General features: G+C 35.4%; 1 protein-coding gene across 2 annotated transcripts in view; it reads right to left on the bottom strand.

Annotated features, from left to right (window-relative positions):
• Positions 1-1161: 1161 nt before the first annotated feature.
• PCDH11X (protocadherin 11 X-linked) overlaps positions 1162-27014 on the bottom strand; it is a 508247-nt gene continuing 482394 nt past the window's right edge. For both annotated transcript variants that reach the window (XM_037408486.1, XM_037408485.1), the window contains one exon: positions 1162-5807. In XM_037408486.1, the coding sequence (XP_037264383.1) occupies positions 5416-5807 (392 nt within the window). In that variant the 3' untranslated portion in view covers positions 1162-5415. The remainder of the gene's footprint in view (positions 5808-27014) is intronic.

Below are 27014 nucleotides of genomic sequence, written 5' to 3' on the forward strand. Positions count from 1 at the left end.
CACTCTGGAGATACACAGCAAATCTCTGGCCACTCTGAAAATACTTGAATCCCAGGTAAGTGCTCCACGTGTTCCTTGTTCCCACAGGGAATAAAGCCAAAAGATGACTCCCAGGGAACATTTCTTCTGCAACCTCCCTGCAGTATTGCACAGTAACGCCAATGCTAAAACTATGCACATCTTCAGATACTACGTATTTCTGCCTTGCTCTCTTATTTTGGTTTATCAGATCTTTGTGAACTTCCACAGTTTCACAGCCTCCTGAGGTTGCCCTTCAAAGCTTTACTGACCCAAGCTTGAGAATTCCATCCAAACAAGGGAAACCCTCCATCTCCAGAAGTTTTAATCCTTTTTTTTTTTTGGTGTTTGTTTTTTTTTTTTTTTTTTTTTTAATTTGCAGGCGGGATACATTCTTTAGCATAACAACTAATGTTTCTGCAGTTATTGCCCATGAAGGAATATACTTGTGCACAGTTTTGATGACAAAATAAATATAATTTTCCTGCATGAAAATGTTTCACAGAAAAGAAAACTATGCTTGCAAAGCCATAACGGCGTCAAAGAATAAGATACTACTGTCTTAGTGTCAGGACAACTATCAAAGGAGTTGCTTTTAAATATGGACTTAAATAATATAGAAAAATGCATAAAACGTTGTTTCTTTAGTTTCTCATTTGACCATTATTGCATTATATCACATTCATGGTGAGAGGATAATCCCTTAAGCTCAACAACAACTTATTAACTATGTTCTCTCAATTAGGAATTGCTTATTTTCTAACAAAACAAAAGCCATAAACACTTCTGCCTCCAGCTCATAATGATTTTCTATAAGCGTATCAGAGGCATAGTAGAAGAAGGAAGCTTGGTATGAAAAGAAATGACACAGAAATGTTAGATATGTCCTATAATATAAAGCTAGATTGCTGTACACATTGTGTGTGAATGTTCCTACTGTTTACCAAAAGCCTGCTACTCAGCTGCATGAAGCAACTGCAAACAAAGTTAAATTTTCTTAACTTTCTGACAGTTTCGGGCTCCACAAATAAATGAGTTTTGGAAAGCTGGAAGTGGGAGAGAAGTGTGTAGCGGGAGGAACACTTTAAAACCCCTTATATTTCAGAAACACAAAGAGAACTGTGCAAAAGAGAAAACTGCTTTTGTGGATCTAGTTTATTAATAAGCATTGTAATTAACAAGACAACATGCTGTACAGAAACCTGAAATAGAACTACTGCAAATTTACTGGACTTTAAATGCTGCTGGACTGTAGCATACGATGTCCAGCTGCATGATTTGGAGTGTGGTTAGGGCTGTTTCAATACACAGACATACACTGCTCACTCTCAGATCCTGCAGTATGCCATAGAGCAGGGAGATTTCCCAGAAATACAAACTCAAATATTTACAAGAAATTGTCAATCTCTTTCTTCACTAGGGATAACATAAGTTATACACAATTTTCCTATGTATACCAAATAAAATCTTTGCCTTCAACTTTGTGTCTGAAACCAATCCTTTCTTATTTATCCAGTTAAACAATGGTAGTAAACTGCAGTGCAATCATTTAATTGATAACCATGCATCAAGGACTGGTATTAAATCAGCAAAAGCAAAACTTGAGCAAACAAAGTCAAGTGTAAATTTTCAAGCTTTAAAAACTTCAAACTTTATAAGCTTGAATCAAACAACCTTGAGATAGTCCACTATTTACTCACCAGAAATTAAGTCTACTGTCTTTGGCTTGACCACGCTGGAAGCAGGCTCATAACGTTAGCTCAGGGCTGACGGGGCTCCACGTTGGATTACAGCTGGCTCAGAATACAGCAGAGCCAATTTTCACTTCTCTCACAAAAACCCCAAACAGATCCATACACACTAGGGTCAGACGTCTCATATGAAGTGGCTACTCTCCTCCAGCCCTACGCCCAGCAGAAACACCTGGCTACATTCAGAACCATGTAACTAATGTTATGTCAAGCTAGCTGTTAATGCTAACGTTCATAAGCCCTCAGGTCCTATTAACATGGGCTCATTGCCATGATAATTAGCTAAATGACCTGCATCCAGCCAGCTCACAGCCCAGAGAGAGCAGGTGCTCCGTAGTCTCTCTCAGGCCAAGCAGACAGGCCTAATTATTCTTTCTTTAGAATTAAGTTACACTTCAGTATACAGCACAGTTTAGGAAAAAAAAGGAACAGCATATCTTCCTTCAAACAGTTTAACTTCAGCTCTTTTTTTTTAATTTTCTTTTTTAATAATTGACTGCTTTACAATAAGGCAAGAAATACCTTTCTGCCACCATTACCCATAGCTTTGATGCAATACTTAGCAGTGCAACAAGCATATATTGGGGGGGGGGGGGGGAATAACCTAGGCTAGACTGTGTGACACATTACTTTGAAGGCAAAGGTTTTCCTTTATTGTTACACTGTATGAAACAAATCTAATCATGTAACTACCATTTTACTGTATATTGTATATAGGATTGTTTTCTCCACAAATTCACACAAGTAAGATAAAATAAGTTAAATGACTAAAAAAGAATTACACAAAAATATACAGTCTATGTACTAGATAAATTATTTATATATATGACAAGATGTGTAGAGTCTCTAGTAACATTATTCCTCTGGATACTGACATGCCACTCAGAAAAATGTTGTCTCAGATGCATAGCTTTATATATTAGATATGTAATATATAAAAATGAGGGAGCCATTTAACTCCCGATGAAACATATTTACAATTAATTGTTCTGTATCTTGACAGAATTTTAGAATATCACAACACAATTTCATGAATATAACATTTAATACTTCCTATAATCAGATTCATCTTTAAAATGCTTTTTGTTTAAGCAATTTTTTGTTGTTTGGTTTGGGTGTTTTGTTGGGTTTCTGTTTGTTTGTTTTCAAGATAAAGGGGATGGTCAATTGCTTTTGTACCTTAGGGAAAACAAACCACACCAAAACCCTAAACATTCAAATGTAAAGTTTGTTGTGTTTTTTCCCCTACCTATGAAAAAATACTGATACAGGTTCCTTCACCTTTTCCCATGAAAATCCTAAAATTGTAGAAATTAATTCTTTGCCAGGAAATTTTGGTTACAATTTGCAGTCAGAAAAGAAATGTTACAGGCAAAAAAATTTAGTTTTTCGATGCAGCTGCCACGTCTGTAAACATTTGGTATGGCAGCCCTCTGTAATAAAAAATAAAGCCCTCTGCTTATAATAGGAAGCATTAACCGTCAGCATTATTCTAAATCTGCACAATTAATATGTTTGGCAAATCTGTGTAAACTACAGATAAGCTTTTTTTGCGTGTCTTTGAAAAGGATTGCTAAATTTTCTCATCTTGATGTCTCCAAAGCAAACAACAAAGGGCTTTGTATATATTATGTATGAATGAATTTGTCAAATTTTTAATTGTCCTGGAATTGGAAATGAGTTGTGTCAGTACCCAAAGGATTATTATTTTTTTCCAGGATTTACATGCAACTGGAAGCCAGTGTGCCACATCTTTGCTAAACGTTATTGAAAACTACATTAAAAAAAAGAAAAGGAAAGAAGTACATCATTAGATAATCTGATGTTCATTAATTAAACCCTATCAGTAGGTTAAAAGTGAAGCATCTTCTGTTTTGCACATAAAATCTAAATGTGATTTGAATAGATTTACAGTGGGGACAGCGATATATAAAGCTACTTATACCTGCTGGGCACATAAGAAAAGCTCTTTTAGCATTCATTGGAAACCCTCAACAACTTGAACTTCTGTAAATTTTACAAGCAGCTAATATTACAGCATTTTTACACACAGTTTTGTTTATAAATTACAGATTTAAGTTATAATATGAAGCCTACAGAGAATTTTATCTACAGGAAATATTCACACACTGTTTTTTTTCCCCTCCAAACAACTTCGATTGTCTCACTTAATGTAGCAATAAAACTAAACCAAGTTATGCAGTTTTTAAATGAAAAAAAAATCTTGGTATGTACATAATGGAAATGACAAAATGGCTAAGCAGCAACAAAACACTAGAAGGAAAATGTGTTTTTTCATCTAAGGAACCTCCTCTTCATCCACTGTAGAATTCACCAGCTTCATTCTGCCACTATTGAGAATATATCCTCTGGTACACAGAAAACTGGAAAAAATCCCTCATCTTTAGACTTGATCAAATTCTATGGTTGGGGTGTGTTTATGATTACATTTATCCTGTTTTCATTACCTAGATTCTTCTTTCTTTGCTGAGAACTGTTAGTAATTCTCTAATAAACTAAGCCACAATGATGAGTACTCCGTCTAATAGCTTTGTGGTAAAGTAACTAATATTATAGCTAACCTTTTACTGAACACTTACAATAGGTGAACATAGCTGTAAAGAAAAGCCACATACATCACTACAATATTCTTTTAAACACCAGTAGCTTGCAGCCACGACATCGCATCAGCCAAAAAAACTACCCCATTTCCCTACTGTTTTCAGCAGTGCCCATGTAATTTTCAGCTAACAGGAACAGTAGCCAAAGCAAGCTCTGCAAGATGAAAAAAATACAATTAAAAAGTTAGAAACAGACAATGCTTGAAAAGCATAGTATGTATCATATTGTTGCTTGCATTATTGTAGAAAGGACAATCTTGAAAATTAAAAAAAATATGTTTTTTTCCCCAGGTTTGATCTTGCATATCCTATCATCATCGTGTTGTTTATTTCACACAGAAAAGCCTAGTTGAGAGCCTTCTATTTCATCTACTGTGTTCTTTCAAAGAATAAATACCTGTAGATTGAGCTAGTAAAAATTAACATGAAAAGCAGTTGTCATGTCTCTGAGTACATTTTACTTGATTATGTAAAAGATAAGTTTTGGTGGGAAGATATACCATCCTTTCTAAGAATTAGATTTTAGGATCTTATTCATTCTATTATGTAAGGTAAACAAATGAGCAATTGCCCACTTGATCTCTATTGCTAAAGCAAATGAAAAATGAAATCTATGAATATGCTATAAATTATAACAACAAAGAAAAAGCTGAGCAAGCTAAATTTAGACTGTAATATTCCCCAAACTGTACTAAGAAATTGCCTTCAACAGGGAGAAAGAACTGCTGGGAGCTATTTGCACTATATGGCCCATATAAGAAAATGGAACAGGATTTTGTGTTTTTCTTTTGATTGCTTATGGGTTGCGGGTTTTCGTCCCCATTTTGTGGATTTTACCAATAACTACGGTAAATTTCTTTTAACTAAGTTCTAAGGATTTAGCTTTTCAATTTCAAATTTAGGATTCTATATACATAAATATTCACAAGCCTAACAAGTTTGTATGTGTGCTAAGAACAGCGTTAGGCCGTGACTATGTACAGTCACACTTAAAGCCTGAAATAATGGGTTTATCAGATACGCGTTTATAGCTGGTGCTCATGTATAAACGTAGTGCTGCTCCCAGACACCGGGGCCTGGTGGGATGCGGCGAAGTTTGCCAGAGGAATGACTTTGACAGGATCTTCGCTGGCGCAATGTCTTTCGCAGGTGTTGTAGAACTGGGGCCTGGGCCCACCCTGGCCTTTGTCAGTGTCGTCCTTGGGAAGGGGCCTCCCAAGAGTGTGTCGTCCCTCAGGCCTGGCGCCTCGGCCCCAGCCTTGCTGGAAGCCGAACGATGGCAAAGAGGTGCTGGACTGCTGGTACTGTGTCAACGCAGGCGGCATCCAGCAGTTGTCAGAATGGCCTAGGATGAGACACTCCTGCGTGCAGGTTTCAGAGGCTTCAGCCAGGGCTTTCTGGAGGTTTACTTCGATAGCTGGGAGAATGGAAAAAGAGAAGACATTATCAGAGTTCTGAAGGCTGATGTGCACAGGGAATCGAGGCCAACAAAGCAATCCCAGTTCTGCAATAATGGCCATAGTTTAGAAAGAAAATACCTCCAGGTGTCCAACTTAAGTGAAGGTTTAGGTGTTTGCAGGTTTGGGGTGCACAGTGTTGTCACTGGCTATCATAAAAAAAGTTAATATTTAATGAACAGATGATACCATCGTTACAGCTACATAACAAAAGCCCTTATACATTCTACTTACAATGGCCTTTTCACTTTTTGAAACGGTGCAATAAAACTGAAAGCTTTATAATAACCTAATACCATAATTTTATATATTTGCATACAACTACTTGAAAAAAAATAAAATTAGGATTTTTTTTTAACATTCTCTTAACACTGGGTTTTTTTGATTGTTTTGCTTTGCTATAGGCAAAACAAAATTAATTTGGACATGCAGCCAAAGATGGTACATTGCCTTCAAAGATGCACTCAAGAGCTTTAAGAACGAAAGACAGTGTAAGAGCTATTTTAAAGAGAATTGATCTCTCCATGCATTCGATACTGGAAACCTTGAAAAATCAAAGGGTAATAGCAAAAGAAGCTGTAACCTCTGTAGTTTACTCATAATCAAACACGAGTTCTTCAGTAGAAGCAAGGTTTGTGCCCTTGAAAAAGGATTAGAGAAATTATAGTTTGTTCAAAGGCAAAGCAAGCTACGAAATCTGAAAGACGTATTTTGCAATACATAAACAATCTTGATCAGTTTCATTTAAACTGTGGCTTTACCATGTTGTGTATATTCAAATGAACAGAATTAAACTTCTACAAATCATTCCTTGAAATAGTTTTCATATTATATGTGTTAATCTTGCATTCACTTGCTGTGTACATGGTTGAAACACATCAGGAGCGAAGAAAAGTAGCTGATCAGATATTTCACTGTGTTGTCTTCAGAAAACTTTCCAACGAAAGATACGTACATATTTTTAATATCTATCTTCATGAATATAACATTTAAAATTGAACTCTGGCTCATAACCAATGGAGAATGCATGCTGTTAGAAATTACTTATAGCAATACAAGTTCTGAGTAGGAGCCTCTCACCCTCTGAGCTTTATGTTTAAACCCACGCTGCATTTCTGTTTCAATATAAATACTTCACATGTTCAAATCTGTGTAAAGTTACAAAGTACAAATACATATTTCCATGTTACATCTCAATACAAATGAATTAAGTTTTTCCTTCAGGCATTGAAATATATACTGCTGCTGTCCAAAATACAGAATACATCTTTTTAAAATCTACCATGTTTAACTATACACTGGTTGCTTGCTGTATCATGAATGGTATATTCTTGATTATTTCTCCTTAAGTACACTGTATGAGTATGTGCCACTTAGACAAGTCACTGTGTATAAATGCCATTTTGCCTTATTACTGACATTTGAACTTGTCTTCAGTCATTTCGTCTCAGTGTTTTTCAGTGTAATCCTGACAAAGCTTTGGCATCTTGCTTTTGAAATACTAATCCAGTTTTGATGGCAATAGGAGACATAAATATGGAAACGATTCAGCAGAGGCAATAGTTCCTGTAAAAAAAAAAAATTACTACTGGTAGATTAGTCTAACCTTTCTGTGTACTACTATCTGCTATTACAGACATAAATCTGAGTGTATAAAAGTCTTGTTAAACTCTTAATTATCCAGGTTTGCTTCTCTTCTGATCAAGGCAATTCATTAAGATCAGGTACAACCTTGACAAAACGTGGAGCTATCCCCATTTTATACAGAAACTGATCTTTTCTGTATTTATTGAAAAAAAACCCTTTTGATACTCAGTACCTCAGTGTTGGGTTTTTTTATCTGAAGGGTTTCTAATAATTTTAAAAATGCTAATAATTTGGTTAAACTGAAAAACACATAATTATTTATTTGGAAATAATATGTATGCATTTCTAGCTCTTCGCAGCAAGCGGTTACAATACTTATACTATCTTATATATATATAAAATAAATACTATATTTACTACTGTTAAATTCAGTAAGAGAGTAAACAAAACTAAGCCATCAAAAGAAGCATTTGGCAATAAAAAAATAACATTTGAGCCTTAGACAAGATAACTGCAGAAATAAAAGCTCATTTATAAACTTTACTCTACACCATCTCAACAGATCAGTAGGACAGTAATTTTGTGCCATGTGTTGCCAGACTACCTGTAGACTTGGAACATGCTATCACGCTAAGAGTAAGAACATTGTCAGAATGACAGTCTTTATTCTGGTTATGAAGAGATATTTTTATCTGAGTTGTAATTCTGTCCAAAACAAACAAACAAAACCACCAAAAAATTTAGAATCATCCTGGGCATAATCATAAGTTATGAATACAAATTATTCTGGCTTTGAGTTGGGGTTTTGTTATATAACAGTCTTGCAATGCAGGATTCCTTAGAAGATACACTCATAATCTTTCAGCGTTGGTATTTGGTACATGTAATGCATGTATGTTTGTCGTTACCACTTACGATTAATAACATGTAAAATACACAGTTCTCCTTATTTTTGAAAAGACCCTTTTCTACTGAGCACCTCTGCAGTGTTGCAGAACAGGAAATAAAACATATTTAGCAAAACCAGGTACATTTCTGTATGATGTCTGACATTTTTTTTTCCAACAGGAAGTGAAGTTTTGTTTTATAATATACTGCACTCACTAAAAAAAAAAAATATAAAAAAAAACAATTCTAGCCATAACACCTAGACTAACTTTAAAAGCAGTACATTTTTTTGGGGTGTTTTTGGGGGTTTTTTTGTTTGTTTGTTTTTTAATTAATAACATGGTTTTGTGGGGTTTTTAATCCAAATCATCTGCATGTATGCCATAGTGCAATCACAAGGCAGTCTTTAGGAGACTGGGTTTGCTGCAGGAAACCAAGTTAACTAAAGGTGCCACGATGAATACAGTGTAAGGCAGGCAAGGTCCCCAATATCTGCATTTAAAGGAAACTTAGAAAAATCTCATCAACTGATCTGCTGTAGTAGATAGTCCTGGCAAGGATAACTGGGATGCAAAACAGTTTTTGTCAGGTGTAAAGTAAAAATAAATAAAAAAAGCAGTATGAAATACTACGTGTTTTAGCACAATGAAGTAAAAGACTCTTAGAGCATAATTCATCTGGTTTTGAATGAAACTAGAACCAAATATAGGAAATCTTCCACATGAATATTCACCAGGGTTTATCTTTTTTTGCCTGCTCTTCCAGGCCATGAAATGTAGCTTCTTTCTGTCAGACTAATTCATTTTCTATTTTCCTAGCAAATCATCATTCTCCTGCTTCTTTAGCACCTGAAATCCTTCTAAATAGCTACTTGGCACTGGCACTGCACTGTCATCTAAACTATGCTTTACTTATTAAAAATACATTTTTTACAATTCCCTATTTTATCAGAGAAGAGAGCTTTATGTCAGCAATGTATTATACTAATCATGCCAACTTCCAAAAGAATGCAGCTGATTTCCAAATATTCTGTTACAGACTTAACATGCGAAGAGGTCACTGTAACTAGCACTAGGTGTTGTCCTCAGCACCTTGGCTGGCTGCTCCTCCACCACTTGCTGCCTACTTTAAACAAATGATTCTCTGGCTGACTCAGCCGAGCATCCCAGAGGACCATTTGAGGAGGAATTCAAGCCAGGCAGCTGGGTGAGTGTGAAGTTCAGTGCTCAAGCAGCCATTTATCAGAGGCTGAGCAAATTGACCATGGCATGTTCTAGCTGCTACTCTTTAAGCTTTTTTCTATTTTGCATCTTTGCAAGTCATTGCTAAATGTGGGTGAAAATAAAATTTTCTGAGCCCTTCTCTCTCATTCGGGAATAGTAATGTAGGTGATTATTCTGTATAGTCTGGTAAGTACTCAGAGGTAGGAAACATCTGTGACATCTGCCTCTACCAATCAAGGAAAAGAAGGTTCCTGCTGTCTCTGAATAATTTCAGAAGAAATGATGGTTTTCGCTACTGGAATTCAGTGTCTAGTAGCATCTTCTTACATAAGACCTGACAGGTTTACAAATGGAAATAGAATTTTACATATCCTCCATATATTATGAATAAACAATACATTCCATCGAACTCTTACCAGGCTACCTCATTTCTTTGCTTTACTCAGTAAGAAACCCTTATTTTTATAATTTTTTGCATGCTACATGGAGACTCTTCAACCATGACATACAAGTAATATGAAAGAGAATTGTTAATTCATAGAATAGATCACACTCATGCACATGTGAGTTTACCACTTTGATTTAAACTCCAGATTGTTTTAGGAATGAAACTATTTTTTAAATTGTCTGCCACAGAACTAAGAACATTTTAAAGAACTTGTCTGTCAGCTCTTATGAAATGTTTGGATCAGAACTGTCAAATATAACTAAAAAGCACAATAGTTAAAAGACTTTCTTCATTGTTCCACAGTCTTTATCATTTATAGGTCAAATCAGTTTTCAGTAAGAATATTTACTTTCACTTAAGAAAATGTAGAATTCCAACTTTGCCAGATAACTATCCTTTGGTCAAAACAATTTGATATTTTTTTCCTGTTCTGGTTACAGACTTTATGTGGTTATAAGATCTGTGTGGGGTCTTATAGATAGTAAATAAAAATTTTGGTTATTGTCTTTGATTTTGGGGGATGAAAGCTAAAAAAACTCTACAGTGCTACTCTCCCTCTCAGTCTACAAAAGATGTGGCTCCGTATTGCCCGTTTTGGCATTTTCAGCTTAATATTATGCTCCAGATTTAAGAATTTTTCTCATGGAGAATTCTTAAAGGAAGACAGGCTGTTAGTACAGCTGTGCTATCAACAGTCTCAGAATGCTGAAAAGCTAGAATCATAGAATCACTCAGGTTGGAAAAGACCTTTAAGATCATTGAAACATATACTTGGTGTACAGACGATGCACTTTCTTTTCTACCCCTATGCCCTCCCTTCTGCCCCCAAAAGGAAGGCACACTAATAACACAACATCAAGAGGGCTGGTCCCTTTCTCAGTCTGCCATAAAAGTCATCACTCACATCATGGAATCACAAAAAGACTTGGAGCTGGAAGGGACTTTTGAAGATGTTTGGTCTAACCTTCTGCTCAAAGCAGGAGATTTCAGTCAAAACAGAATAAATAGTTTTTCCAAAAGTTTAGGCCAAACTTTCAGAATTGCACATATCCCTTAATAAAACACAAACCCCGAATGCATGTTTTAAAAGGGACATGTGCATTTCTAAGAGTTAAACAATGAAGAACATGAGCTCCTGGAGAAGCCTTAAAACATCTCCACCTTTATCCACATGTATAATAATGATCAAAGGTCATTTGTACATGTATTCGTTAGCAAAGTACTCAGATTCATTAGATGGTCAAAACCTGTCCCCCTGCACTGTACTGACGCAAGCTTAGGAGCTTATAAATTGTGCAAAGAAAATCTCAAAGATAGTTTTTTTAAAAAAATAAGAAAACAAAATAAAACACAGAATATAGAGTGCTTGCATTTTAAAGCTGTGTAGCTGAAGTCTTAATGAAAAGCCAGCATTGAATTTGACACATTTTGGATGCAAACCATCCAGTGTTACATTTAGAGCACTCTTGTTTCATAATAAAGCAAGCAACAATTAGCAAGCAATTAAGCAAATTGCCCATAATTATGCCATTGCTGAGTTATTTTTCATATTTTCACAACACAGCACATATATGAATAACATGGCTTGCAGTGCCAATGCTATTCTGTCAGCATCCAGAAGTGCCTCTCATTTACTGAAGCGTTTCGTATTAAACAGCTCCCACTGCACTTCCAGTGCTCTGTGCTCAGCAGGAACCCACCAGAGTGATGAAGATGACAACCTTATACTACTCATCTCAGCCAATAGTTCCTAAGGAATGGGTTGTGTCCCCCCATTTTTTGCCCATGTGTATTTACTAAATGTGGTACTAAATCTAAGCAGCAATTCAAGCATAATATAGGGAAATTATAGTCCAGAATTACCCTGGTGACCAAAAGTAGCCACTTGGGTAACATCACTGAGCAGTTCCACTACATGAGAAGAACAGAAATGACATTAACAATAAAAAAGGGAGGGGACAATAGTTGTTAGTGTAAACTGGGTTGCTTTAATAAGGTCAGGAGGAAGAAGCTTGAATGTAGAAACCTTAAATAGCTGCTGCTATAATATACCCTACTTTTTTTTGGTTTAATAATAAAATACCTTTGGGAGAAGTTTCCCATGAATATTTTATTTCCCGTATATGTCTCAATAAATTAAAAACCTAAAAGAGTTACTTAAGCTCTAGCCTTGGAACCTTTTTATTCAAAGAACAAGTAGGCCACACCACTTTAGTTTCCAGTTGTGTGTACAGAGCTTGCCTCGCTTGTGAGAAGTCATACTCAGAGGAAGATTGATCCTCCAGATGTTCTGAGGATTCAACATGCATGAGGAAATCACACATTTTCATGTCCTACCTAGGCTTGCCAGATTGTACTGGGTATCTTGCAAGAGTAAGTTCTGCTTCCATTCTAGTGCACACAATTTATATCCTAACAGTCATAGTTTTTGATTTGAATGTAATCCTAAAAACTGCCATCAGTTAGGCTGCTTATTATAAAACCTCAATGGTATGAGGTGTGAGTATTTTGCACCTGGATTCAAACAGTCAAGCAAACATCAAAGATGGCTGGGGCAAGCTGGTGAGGAAGACAGGGAATGGAGGAAGTACCAGGCAAAAAAAGACAGCATATGGTAATTCCTGTATAATTAACTATGCTGGTGAAGTGAAGTGAATCTTTCCTTCACAAATAATGGCCACATAAATAAAGCACACTAATCTTTCATTAAGTCATCTCTTATTGTTATTCTGACTGGAATTTCAATCTTGTATCAATCGGAACCAAGAAATGGTCTAAAAGCAGTGCTCCCATAGAAAGTTCTATTTCAATAACTGCTGTTTTCCATAGGAAGAGATTTCATCAAAAAACCCCAAGCTCCCAACCCTCCACAACCTCTTCTGTTTCCGCCTAATGAACATGAGCGTAACAGGGTTGTAGAATACATGGCACTGACCCTTACTGCTTCAACAGTCCAACTGTATTTATCTTTAATGTCCATGTTTTGTTGCTGATTTTTGCAAAAAAAATATGGTAATTTGCAAAGGATGCACGTTTCTTATCCTACAAAGTGTATATTGGGTTATCAATGAGAATTTTAACCATAACTTAGCCTAAAATCTAGTATATTGATTACAATACTGGGTGATACAATGTGCTTTATTTAATATTTAATTAAATGTTTCACAGTTGTACTGAAGCTTATTAATTATTAAGACACGGTTCATTATTTAGCACAGAATATAAATTCAAATTAAAATAAATTAAACAAGGTGAAACTACACAGTGAAAAATGGCTCATCCTCCAGCAATGACCTGCGACCTGGAAACACGGTAAAGAGTGAAATTTGTGTTTCTTCCCCCATACCCGAGAAGACTATGCACTTCAGACAATAGGTATTAAGCTTTTCTACTGCTGTGAAGTTTATGTAACAAACCCGACATCCTACAGAAATATGCTGGATGGAAAAGGGCCTCAGCTGTCACTTTTTTAGCTGGTGCCTGGAAGAAGAAACATTTTTAGTACAAGTTTTCATTAGGACATTGGTAACGCAGCAAAATTTCTCCCTTGACATGTAAAACTTCTTTTTAAGCCTCTTAAGATACAATTCTTGCAGTCAGGGAAACAAGAGTCTACAGAAAGTTGTAGATACCCAGCAATTATCCCCCCTGGCATGACTGCTGCTCCAGGTAACAGCTTTGCCTTGCAGTGGTGGGCTGACCCGGCTGGCAGCTAAGCACCACACAGGCGCCCGCTCCCACCCCTCAGCGCTCCTGAGACTGGAACCCTTTTGCCTTCCCTGGAAGATGAGCTGTGCTTATCAATGCTGCATGTTACAGGGAAAACGAGTGTAGTACTGTTAGTGTACCTGCAAGCATTATTAGGGAGTTTGAAGCAGTAAGTACAACACTGCTTTCACTAAATTCTCTCATACGATGATGTTTCTAAAGCCTTATAGCTCACACACATATATACGTATATAAAACCTAGTTTTATACGTTCTTAAACATCCTTAAACATTATTTGAAATAAGAGATGTAGGAGATCTATGCAGAATACCATACCACATATGAACTTCTAGAGATTAAATTTCAGATGCTCAGTAAAAGCTGCTCTTAAACATGCAAGTGGAAGTCATCCCATAATGTCAGACAAGCTCTGCTGTGCCTGTTGCTTCTTCGGGAATTAACAGCCTTTGGCTATTCCCATCTAAAAAGTTACTTCTACTATGTAACTGTCTATGCTAAACTGTATTAGAAAAAAAAGTTTAAAAATACCACAAAATACAAGATAAAAACTGGAATAGAAATAACTGATTAACTATTTCTCATTATCATAATGCAGGCATATTTTTTATCTTAAAAAAGTGATTTAGTCAAGACATGTTAAAGCAGAATAGGGACTAAGACAGAAAAATCACTTAACGAATACAAGGTAACCCTGTACACCCTGAAATATCATTTATATCTCTTTGTAGTAATCAAATCATTATTCAAATACCTCATTAGGGATGCATATAGGGATTCATTACCACCAATTAAATAGATGTGTATTTCCTTAAATTCATTTATTTATTTATTCCAGAGTCAGTTCAACACAGTATGTTATTTCGTTTAATTCAACGTTGAGAAGAATCTTCTGCACGTGGGTTTGCTGGGGAATTTAGGAGCGGACCAATACTATTTTAAGAGGCACTGATCATCTTAAAAGGATAAAACAAAGCAAGAAAATGTAGCATGGAAATATGGCCGTTATTACACTTTCCCAATAAAAGCAGGAAAACAATACATTAAAACAATACAAAGAGCTTGAGGTTTTGTCTGTACAGAAAGACTGTCTGAAAGTATAAAATGAGCAGTCCTCAAAATGCAGCTTTGTATAGCTAATCCATAGGCAAATACATAAACTTAGCAGTAATTTCGACTGATAATACTTAAAATCTGTTCTCTCTCTCCTTCAAACCTAGCTAAAGAGGGTCCTCAGTTTCACTCACACTTGCATTCAAATATCTACATTAAGTTTTAAAAAGAGGAAAATTCTTGTCTACAATATCTACAATGTAATTATACAGATTGTATTATATTCAGTTTTTAAGGTTTAAGTTTTAAATAAAATTGAGTATGTATATGAAGGAGAGGTATTTTCCTGATTTTACTATAAATCACTAAATATCTCAAAAGGATTCATAAAGAATCACTGAATATACATAAACCCGTTTTGTGTGGAAACAGCAGAAAATACATTTAAAGCTTAGGCTGCAGACTTTGTAATGAAAAAATCAATTACCTTTTGTGGTTCTCTGGCTAGAGAACAAAGATCTGGGTTCAGAGATAGGAAAAAGCATGAACTTCAAAAAGATAAGAAGGGAACAGAATTTCTAGGTGGAATAAGGTCAGTAACATTTACTCTTGATAACAGACCTACATGAAAATATTGTTATACTATCCATACCACTCTGATAATGAATTGCTTGTGACAATAAGGAGATCAGGTGAGTCATCCTCAGCAGCATGCAGGCAGGGTGATGAAGAAGGGGACAAGAAGCAGCTCATTTTCAGTTATGTTTAAGACACCTCACACAGGACAGCTCCTGAAAGGGACAGGTGCAGGATAAAAGACCTACGGTTCTACTTGAAAGATCTGTGTTTACACCCTTTATTCACTTCAGGAAGAGTTTCTTGATGTAGCTACGTGCCAAATGCGGCTCCGGTTTCTTTCTATTGACTTTGCAGTAAAAATAAACAAAAGTTTGATCTAAAGTAGAATACTAAGAAATTCTTCTAAATTAATTGAACCACAGTGGGCAATTGTTCACGGTTCAGACACTTTAATGAAATGTTAATTTTCAAAGGGAAACCATAAAAATCAAAATGCTAAGTAAGCTATTAAACATATCTTTCCTGTGATAACTTAAGAGCTAGACAATAAAAGATGTTTTGAAACTGTGTTTTCATCAGATATTCATGAACATAAATTTAAAGTCAAAGGCCACTAGAGCAGCAAACAAAATAAACCCTACAACAATCTAAACATATTCTACGGCTTTTATGCTGTAACTCCAACTGCAATTCAAGGGGGGGGGGGGAGGAAAGAAAAGCATTTTTCTTTATTAGAATATAAACAAAAAATATTTGATTTTATTATTAATAACATGACTTTATTTATTCTCTGAATACTTCTAAACATTTTTACAATATTCACCTATGCTGATACCTAAGTAACACACTATGATTATTCAAAATTATATTTCATTGGACCATCAACAATATAAAATCTATTTATTCCGTTTGAATACATAAGTAAAACTTGCTGGAGTTTTTTTGACAAAACAGTTTTACATCAAAAATGTAGTTTCAAAGTTCAACTGTTCTTTGTCAGTGTTGACCCAAATGACATTTTGGGGTGAAAAAGTACAGAAACTAATAATTTCCATTTTCTCTATTCATTTTATTTTCATTTAGATTTTAAAAATATGGGAATCCTTAATATTTTAACCTTACGCAGAAACAATATTATTGAAAGGAAATGTTCTCATTTCTCCAAAGCTTTTCACTAGATTTTCCATTTAACAATAAATTTCAAGTTCAGATGATTCTGAAAACCAGCACTGCTTACATTTCACAGCATCTGCAACATTGTCTAACACAATGTGGAACCATTTCTGTTTTCTAAGTTCCCTGTGACTCCCTTACCATTGCTACAAAAGAACAAGCCTTGTGTTCCACCTAAAATTTTGACAATCCAGAATTATATGTAATAAGGGTAACTACTGCAGGGCCAAGAGGGCACACTTTTTAATTCCCCTAAAGTGTCTAATTACCATGTTGTGCTTATTAGATTCCTTAATGACAATCTACAACCTTGTGGAAGGACGGACTGGAGGAGTAAAACTTTGACATCTCCCATCTCCGCGGGACACAAGGATTCCCCTCCTGCAGCTTTTGCCCTCCCCAAGAGGACACTCTCCTCCATATGGCTGCAGCTCATATTTCCAAGAGAATCATGCAGTTTCTCTTGGAAAATCATCTGAACCACAGACTCCTCGATGACTAGACAACATTTTCTAACCAATTTTTCACAGCAGTTTTCTGTCATTACCACTTTGTCAATCTGCCACAGACTACCCTCAGTGGAACCACGTAGCTACTCATTCCTTTGACGAAGACCCCAAAAAGTGTGAATGCACGGAAAGAGTCATGTTTGATTAACAACTTTGTGATTGCTATAAAAATGAAATTTGAAAGGTAATAATTACATTTGTAATTACTTAGGTCTAAATCTCTTATGTTTCCTACTCCCTCTATTTCTGGGCAGCTGGAGCAATGACTCATTAATAATAATAAAGTCGTTTAACCCTGCAGGCACATTAGAAGGAGAAAGATGTCATTTGTCACCAACGCAAATAGAACAATCACTGAAGGATACAGAAAGACCAGTATTTCATATTTATTGCAAATGATAAAAGGGACATTTTGCACTGATCCTCACCATGGCATCCCAATCTGCTTTTTAATTATCAGCAAACATAAGGGGACAGCATACAACATATGAGGGACTACTAATAATGTATTGTCCTGCGGTGACATTTCCATAATCACTTCAAATCTACTCTATACATATGTACTAGTTAAAGCTTTCAGCTCATGAAATCATACCCCCTAGTAAGGAATGAATTATCCTTTGCAGATTGAGCGCACAAAAGCAGCTCTTTTCCAGAGTCTGAGGGTCTGATAGCTGACATATATATTGCTATTATTTTAAGTGATAAGGTTTGGCATTCTGTTGCACTGACAGTTGAATACAGTATGATTTAAAAACAAGTAAATTTGTATTTTTAGGCAAGGAACTTCCTAGTTGTAATTCTCATTACCAATAAGTTAGCCACAGACCTCTGAAAGTCACTTAATTTTCTAGTGCTTTTCTGTATTGTTCTGAACTTTGTAAGCACTCCGTAAGAACCACTCTATATTAAATGAAACAAATACCTTTATTAATAGGGAAATTAAGTAAGTAACTCAGAATTCACTGATTTTAAAAAAGAGTTACTGATATAATTGCCTGATCATGAAATAAACTTCTGAGGAAGAGAAAAAAACTATCCTTTCCCTAAATGATTTCTTCAGGAGACATGAAACCTTGAGCAAAAAATTATGGAGAGAATTTTCTACTATGGTATTATCAGTATGAAAACAAATGAAAGGAAGTTCCATACAAATAACAGTCACGATAATCTGAGTTTCAACTCTATCAAGCTAAAACTTCAAATTCTTCTTTGCTTTGCTTTATCATCAACACTTCTCTCACCATCAGGCATGTGCAAAGACCAAAGACCAAATTTAACAATATGAAGTTATAAACTGTTATTGTGCGGGGTAGAAATGAAGTAAGCAAACCTCCTAAAGCTGTTTATATTTTCTCCAGGAACCACAATAGACTATATAAAGACAGGCTTTAAAAAAGTTAAATAAGTAGTGTTAAGAAATAAGACGCATCAGGAAAGAGTAAAATGCACAGAGTAAAATGATATTTTCACTCTTAAAACAGTGACAACACAGAAAAGCTTATACATGCAGTGAAATGTTTTGTCAAATTGAAAAATGGAAATAATATGAACACTACAATTTTCACATCAATTTGAGGTAAAATGTTTTGAATTACAGTCATTTTAATCTTGTTTTATAAAGAAAATTACTTCAAATGGGTGATAATTTAAAACAGCATAATCCAAACTTCATTGTGCTCCAGTCAGGCATAGAAGTATGGCTCTGAGTGATTTGGAGCAATCTCCTCACATTAGCTCAGAGCCTCTTTCAGAAGAGACATTTGAAAGAAGAAAAAGGTTGTCTGGCTAGAGTTTCCATCATTTTCCTGTGAGTTCAAAACTACTAACTGTGATGGCTATGACTTCCTAATTGGGCCTTTACAGGCATTGCTAGCACCCTCGGACATTTTGGCGCCATCCTGATGAGGCAATACTTTCACAGCTGCCATCTCTTTAAACATTCAGTTGTGACCAGTTTGTCCACTGAGGTTTTGCTGTTTCATTGGAACATTCTTGTATCACTTTTCCAACTATTGAGAATTTTTTGGCATTTTTTTTGGAATAAGCAAAATCCTATTTTGGCATAAGGAATTTTGCTGTCATGATAGAAATATATAAACAAGATTCCCTGTTTTCCTTTTCTGAAAGAAAAAGAATTACCTCTCAGTAAATATGCTATTTAGTTTTAATCCTCAGTTTCCCTTCAACAACTTCCAACAGGGACTTTCAGATTTTCTTTAATATTCTTTTCTGTTCTCCTAAATAATTTTCAATCAAAATATAAATATATTCCAATTTTACCCTGTAGCATTAGTAAACTTGTAGTTTCCTTCTCTAAACCAGGTGATTCTCTCAGCACCTGGACAACTGACACATGATTGGAATAATATGAGCCAGATCAACATTTGACATAATTCTTTATAGAACAGGATTTCTTATAACATATGTAATTTTAAAAAGACAGTGTTAGGGAAGAGTCATTATTGTGATTATTCTGTAAGATTTTAGGGTCAGTAATATCAGCCAAGAGAGTGGGACTGAGCAACTGCTGACTCATCTTTTCAGCCCACTTCAGTGGCTGTCAAGACAGGTTCTGTGACTGCAGCCATGAGGATTATGATGACGCTTGAAACAGGGTAGTGCATTTGTTGTTATTAATCCATTGTAAGAAATTATTTTGAACGCAAAAAGTATAAAATTGTGGGGGTATAAAGTTAAACTACATGAGGTATCCAATTGTTCAGGAAATTAAATTCTATTACTTCAAAGATAAACACATTTTAAAACAGGAATTAAAAAATTGGTTGCTCTTTAAAGTATGCTTTTATAAACTTAATTATATAAACATCTTATAACCACACACTGCCTATGTGTGTCTGTATTGAGGATTCTGAAGAGAGATATATTTGTCAAGCTTCAGATTTCAGAGTAGGTGTTAAGTTTTGACTCAGCCTTATTTGAATAACAAGATGTCCTAGCATAAAACAATAATTTGTGGTTTTATATATTTAACAGACCATAACTGTCTTCACAAAAGACTAATGTTCACTCCTGTTTGATAAGCTTTGGCATGACTATAGCTGGCTAATAAAAGCCTAACATATATTATTAAATGAGGTTAAGTACTAGCAATCAGATTTGTCAAGAAACTTATCACTTTCTGTAGTACGTAAGCCTCAATCAGCCATTTCTGTATTGCATATGACAGAGGATCCCTTAGAAACAGATTTAAGAAACATTCCGTTCTTATAAAGTCAGTGAAGCTTAGCATCCAGCTCTTTTGAAAATCTAAGTTGCAACCTGGTTTGGAAATCCTCGACATGGCAGGGACATGTTAAAGTTAACCAAAGAAGATGAAATCACAACTGTTCTTGTTAGGAACAGAAGTTCACATACAACCCTAACCTCTAGTTTATAACAGCAAATCTACAAAGTTCATAATTTATTTTTTCATAGGCTGTACAGAAAGGATATTTTAAGTCTGGGGTAAGTGCTGCTCTGGCAGATGCATATAGAAAGCTGTTGTTACTTTTGGCACACAGATTCCTTTTTAAGAGGGTACAAACCTGAATTTCTGAATGTTCTGATGTTCTCTAAGCTTCAGTGGAATACATTTGACAACCGCCTTCTCTACAGCTAGTATGGATGGCAGGAGGAGTTCATACTTAGTATGTATTCCAAAAGGTTGCTTTAAAACCTTTCTATGGTTTTTAATTAACCATAGGATATCAAAGGACCTAAATGAAAAGCTACCATTCAGTTGCTGACTAAGTGTTCACCGGCCTGTTATTGAACCTTTCATCTATTTATTCCTTAATTCATCCATACTCTCCTAGAGATGTCATTAATATGCTCAAAGTTAATTTATTATCCTCTATTGCTTCTATTCAAGCTCATGTTAACAGAATAAATTCATCAAAAATGATCAGACTTGAAAAGGCAGATTTGGATTCTGACAGAGAATAATTTATCATGGCTGGGAAAAAGCCTCCCACCAACTGGGCTGTTGGAATGCTGGGAGATGAAACTGTAATGACTGCAGAAAAGGACATTAAAGTCTTAAGGGGAAAACAAACAAACACCACCACCATCACCCCCTTCCAAAAGTCTAACTCCCAAAATATGTAGGGTCCTGACACTGAGTCTTTTTTACTTTCACACTCAGAGGTTCTTTCTCTCACCCTCTGTGCTGCCTTTAGGCAGAAGCAATCATTAAGGCTCTGCTCGCCATCATTTGCATGCCAGAGCCTAGAGATACCGAGGGGCACCAGGAGTGACGGCGACATTCAGAGCTGTACAGAAACGGTACCGATACTCAAAGGGTCACAAACTGTTAATCAACAGGTCCATGCAGCCAAGGGCTTCATTGTAATGCTGCATAATGTAACACCAAGTTATTTTATTTGCAATTTGTTGTAATTAACCCTTCTATAACAGTAATTAATAGATTTTGGGTAATCCACAACTAAGTATTATACCACAATTTCTATGTATGTACAAATTATCTGAATTCCAGGAACGGCTGGATATAACAGCATTTATAACATGTTTCATATGCTATTAGAATGGGGAAAAAAATAACATACTTTTTGCCATTATAAGTCTATTATACAGTAGAATTGGAAAGCACTGTGAAACTGTCATGAATGTGGTACCACTGTAATTGTAATACGGGTTGTGGAGATTTACTTTAAAGCCTGAAAACACTTGATTAATCACTGCATTATAGTCAATATTCTAGTTGTTATTGTTTCATCCAGTTACGGTTTCATCCCCATCTGCAGCATAGGGAGAATTGCTTCTCTCCTATACTGGCACTGCTGTATATTGGACACGGCCACTTCCCTAAGGGACTGTTACTCCACTTCATACACTCATACTCTTAATTCCGCACATACTAGAACCATTTCCTTGCTCCTAGCTTTGTTAGACTGAGTAATTATGCAGCTTCAAGACTTGAGTAACTAAATTTCCTCAGGGAAGGGGGAAAAGAAACCCACTAGTAGAGCACTCCAGACCTGCCCAAGAAATGGAAGACTCATCAGTCTCTGCCTAGACATTTTACAGAGGTTATTAAATATGAGTACAATCATAAATATCAGTGCTCAAATATGTTTAAATATATAGGCTTATCTGGCTGACTCAATCAGAACATACATCCTAGCTCCCATTCCCCCCTTCCCTCTATCATATTCCAGAATCCAATGGAATTGTACTTCCAACTGCACTGTATCAATATTTGGTATTTCTGAGTCAAGATTTATACTTCCTTTATTAATGTCTTGAATCTAAGAAATTCAGTGACGTGAATATGCCAAGTGTCTGATAAGTACATTATGTCATAGTGGAGAACTACTATATTTAAAAAGAGTTAACTTTTCCCAGTGAAGCACTGAAAAGTTAGGAAGTGCAAATTCTGTAATATTAATTCAGCTCCCTTGTGTATATGTGTTTTGATGCAAACTTTAATTAAATTATCATACACTATTTTTCTCATAGGACCCTTGGGCCCTATTTAGAGAGTAAGTAGTTATTCAATATTTCTTTTTATCTACTCTAATCAGCATGTGGCCATACACCTTTTTAATTAATACTTTCAAAGCCTTGGGTTCAATGCAGACTTATTCATTTCCTTGTGTACTTTGTTGTTGTTTTCACAGCACAAGCAAAATCTTCATGAACATGAATCATATCCCATGTGCATTATTTGCTTTATTGAGGCTATTTGCATCTGGGAAACTGAGGCATAAAGAAATTAAGCAAAATAATGCAGTCTCCATCATTTCTGGCTGCCCAACTTGAGACAGCTTATACCAGATTTTTGCACACTTGAACACTTGATGTTATACTAAGCTTTCAAAGTGTATCTGTCAGAGTAGTAAATGATGCCCTTGGCACCCCAAGAAACCTGAAGGGCACAACATATATTAGCAAAAATTCATTGTTCTCTCTGCATCAAAGCACTGTGTTGTACATTTCAAAATGTACAACAAAAAAAGGGGCATATTAATGATTTATCTTTCGTGGTCATTAGTAAATCTAACCAAACACAACATCAGAAAACCATATATATACACTTCAAATAGTCCTGTGATGAAGAGCTCATTATTTTAATAAACCACTAGAAGTTCCAGGATTTTATGTGCTTTGATATGATATCAAATCTTTCCAAAAGATATATCTTAAAATTTATCATTAACTGTAATTTAATAAGATTTAATGATTTCATAAAATTTTATATGGTAAACAAATTTCTAGAAATTCCTCAAAGTGCTTCTCAGAATGAAACTTCAATTATTTTGTAAAATAGATTGAACCATAATTAAAACTATTCCCATTGTAATATCTTGAGCATTTTGTATGTAAACTAATAGTAGACTGGGCTATAAGTAATTACAAACAGACACATGCATCAGCATTTCTCAGAACTACTGTGCTGCTATTTCTGATGAATATTTTATTTTGAAGATTTTTTTTTTTTTTCCCCTGGATATTTCTGACATGGGTTGTAACCTTTCCTTCCTAACCACTACAGACAGGCTACAATTTCTATGCAGCGAAGTTAAATACTTATTTCCTTAGGGAACAAGCCAAATACAGAGACAGCTAATGAAAAGAAGGGAAGGAGACATATGCAGAAGAAAGTATAAAATACTTTTGATAGCAGGAAGTCTGCTCTCCCTTTCTAGTTCCAATACAATCATCATCTGTGGAAAAGTAAATCTTACAAATTGTTATCATACAGATGGCAGAAAGTTAAGAATTAATTCAGAAGGGCTATGTACAGCTACGTACAGTTACACAGAGGTCTATTCAGTCAGCCCAATATGCTCAGCTCATTTAGTTATACCCAGGCAGCTCAGGCATAACGACCATTACGGCTACAGCAACAGGGACTCAGGGTAGCAACTGTGCAGCTTTTCTGTGACCGCAGAAGCATTCAAGCCACGTTACTGCAATGCCATACTTGAATTTCCTTGGATGAGCTTGCACCCCATTTTGGCTAGAAAGACTATGTTGCATATACAGAGAACTAAGCAGCATATAAAAATGGGTTAGACCTTGTCATTTCATGTACAGTATAGATTATATCAATATAATTATGTAACAGCGTGTAAATGGGTTTGAGGACTGCTACAAAGCAGGAGAGAGAGGAAGGGGTATCTGACTCTTTATAACAAAAGAGCTTCACATTTGGCCCCTATGCTTATGTCAACTTGAAGAATCAAAGTTCTGAACTGAACAGTCATATTCTTGTAATTCAAAGAAAAGGAAAAAAAAAACCCAACAAAACCAAACAGATACGACTATCTTTCCTTTCATGAAAGAAAAAAGACAAGTGGGGAAAGCAAAATGTACTCTAAAAGAGTTCTGCTCCATCAGGTTTTAATTGCAGACTTTTCATTACATGGTTTCACCTTCACAACCAACAATTTGCTGGCCACCCCAAAGGTCTGTTCAGAAAACTGTATTTTCTAACTTGAGCCTTAAGTACCCAGTATAAAGGCCATTTGTCCAAAGATTTTTTTGTATACAACTGTGCTTCATAAATCCCACAGGCTCACAGTTAGCATCCTGGATATAAGCTTCTCTTTTCTTGCAGCACAAAAACCTGTCACAAAATCTTCATGACTTAAACACAGCTAAAGTTAGCATTCAGAACTTTTGCTGGTGCTGCCAGCTAGCCTGAAATGGTAATGCACACATGTAGACATGCCAAAAAAAAAAAGAAAATAAGTATTAAAAAATAATAATAAAAAACCAAAATGCCCAGAGATCATAGTTTCAAGTATATATTTAAATTAAAGCTAATAGTTGCTGTATTTCTGTCATATAACAGAATGTAACAAGAAACTTCTGGAAAAGAATATAAATATCTGATGTAGCCTAAGGGAACAAACAACTTTAAAATGATACAATAAAGGAAAAACAAGTTGTTCTAACACCTGCCTTTCAGTCTGTCCATTGACCCTCTATAAGAATCTGATGTGTTCATATACATGTACCATGTGATTCATTACTTCTCTGAAATGTATGTACCATTTGCTATCACTCACCAGTCATGCATTGTTCACTGCAGAGCCATTTTTTCTGACTTATTTTATGCACAGCTTATCATATTACCAAAAATTGATGAAGGGAAACATTTGGCTTGCTGAAGAGGAGGCACAGAAAAGTATTGCTTAAATTCAGATTTTAAAATGGCCCTGAAACCTTGAGTGGGATTGTGTGAGCTCTTAAGAACATGTTAGTTCCTGTAAATTATTGGACTAGGGTTCTTCATCTCCTGAAGGATCATCTTCTTTTACATTAGTTACTGCTTTAGCTTGTCCATCAAAAACAAATAAAGCAAGCAAAAAAAAACCACAGGGCACAGAAAATGTATCCAGTATGATGCAAAAAATTTTCATCGACCTCCTTTAACCAAAGGCTTGATCTTTTTATTTCTTCCACTTCATAACAAAGCTAGGTAATACACTGAGAAGTCTTCATTATATTCTCAACAGAGGAGCTTTTATGAACTGGATAATACTAAAACATTGCCTTGCTAAACAGTACCCTGTTACCGTTACACCGCATTAAATCTCTTACACTAGCATGTTATTTCCATGCTAAATTATCAATACAAAATTACTGATCATGCTAAATGGCTAGTGAAGTAAATTTTGTTAAAGAACATACTTCATTTCCAGTCAGCCAAATGTGGCCTTCTTATCAGATACTAGAGAGCAAACAAAAGGTACCTCTATATCCCAAAACCTGAAACTACTCATATACTTTTTAAAATTGGGTCAAAATCTCAGATCCTGAAACATATTTGAATTCAGGTACTTCTGTACATGAATCCCAGTGACAGTTCATGCCAATCATTGTGTGGAACTTCTGTCATAAAACATGGTGAAAAACTCACAAGTTATGTTGGGAAAGAAGAAAAAGGTGAAATGCAAAAAAATCCCTTGAAATCAGTGTTTTGAACTTGAACTTGGCTTTTTTTTTTGTTTGTTTGGTGTTTTCTGGGGGTTTTTTTGTTTGTTTTGTTTGTTTTTGTTTTTTTTTTTTTTTTTTAGGATAGGCAGCTGAGTAACAAAAAGTTATTTTAGGTATGTGCATCAGGTGCAAGAAGAATGGATAAAGGAATAAAAATAAACTTATGGGAAGTGATTGTGATGTTTCTCTTAGCTACATTTTAGTGATACTGTTATCTTAGGTAAGCCTGCAACATGGAAGAGAAAAAAATTTTTGTAGTCAGGAGTCTATTTAAAGTAAAGACTTTTCAGACCACTTTTCATTAACTCAGTAGAATTGATGAAGAATAATTTTGATTTTGTTTTTATTTCTAAGGAAGATGAAATGTTATTTTAAGAGGTGATTGATTACAGAATGTACAGCAATACAAAAAGGTTAAGTTGTATACAGAATGAAAATATTTCCGTTCACAGAAGACTCAATATTTGTCTAATCTATTGCTTCTTTCTTCTTCTTTACCTTTCTGTCCCCTGCCTTTGCCCTCCCAAATACCCTATGTGGAGATGGGCTCTTCTGTTTAATCAGTAACCAATTACAACTTCTCAGACTCAGGTTTTCATCCCAAGGCAATTTGGTAACCTTACACTGATTAATTAAACTAGGGTGTCTAAACAAACTGTTAGAACTCCTATATCCACAGCTTGCATATCTAATCCAGATAACAGGATAAGCAACATGATTGTCAAAGTTCACAAAGAGACAAAAACAAGAGCACTGTATTCTCACTTCCTTGTAGAGTTCCTAAACAAAGAATAAGTTGTACTAGGTAGAAAATCTAATCTGCATTTAAATAGAATTTCTCCAAATCATAAACAAAAGCCTGAAGCAACATATTTACAGCAAGTCTTGCAGCTAGTTCACAGCCTAATCCTTCTGTCTCTATCTGTAATCCCTTCTACCCTTGTATATTCGTTTCCGTACCATTTATCAAGGCATCTTGGCAGTTTGAGCTCACAATAACAACAATAACTT

The sequence above is a fragment of the Falco rusticolus genome, chromosome 14 (genome assembly GCF_015220075.1).
Source record: "Falco rusticolus isolate bFalRus1 chromosome 14, bFalRus1.pri, whole genome shotgun sequence".
Lineage (NCBI taxonomy): Eukaryota > Metazoa > Chordata > Aves > Falconiformes > Falconidae > Falco > Falco rusticolus.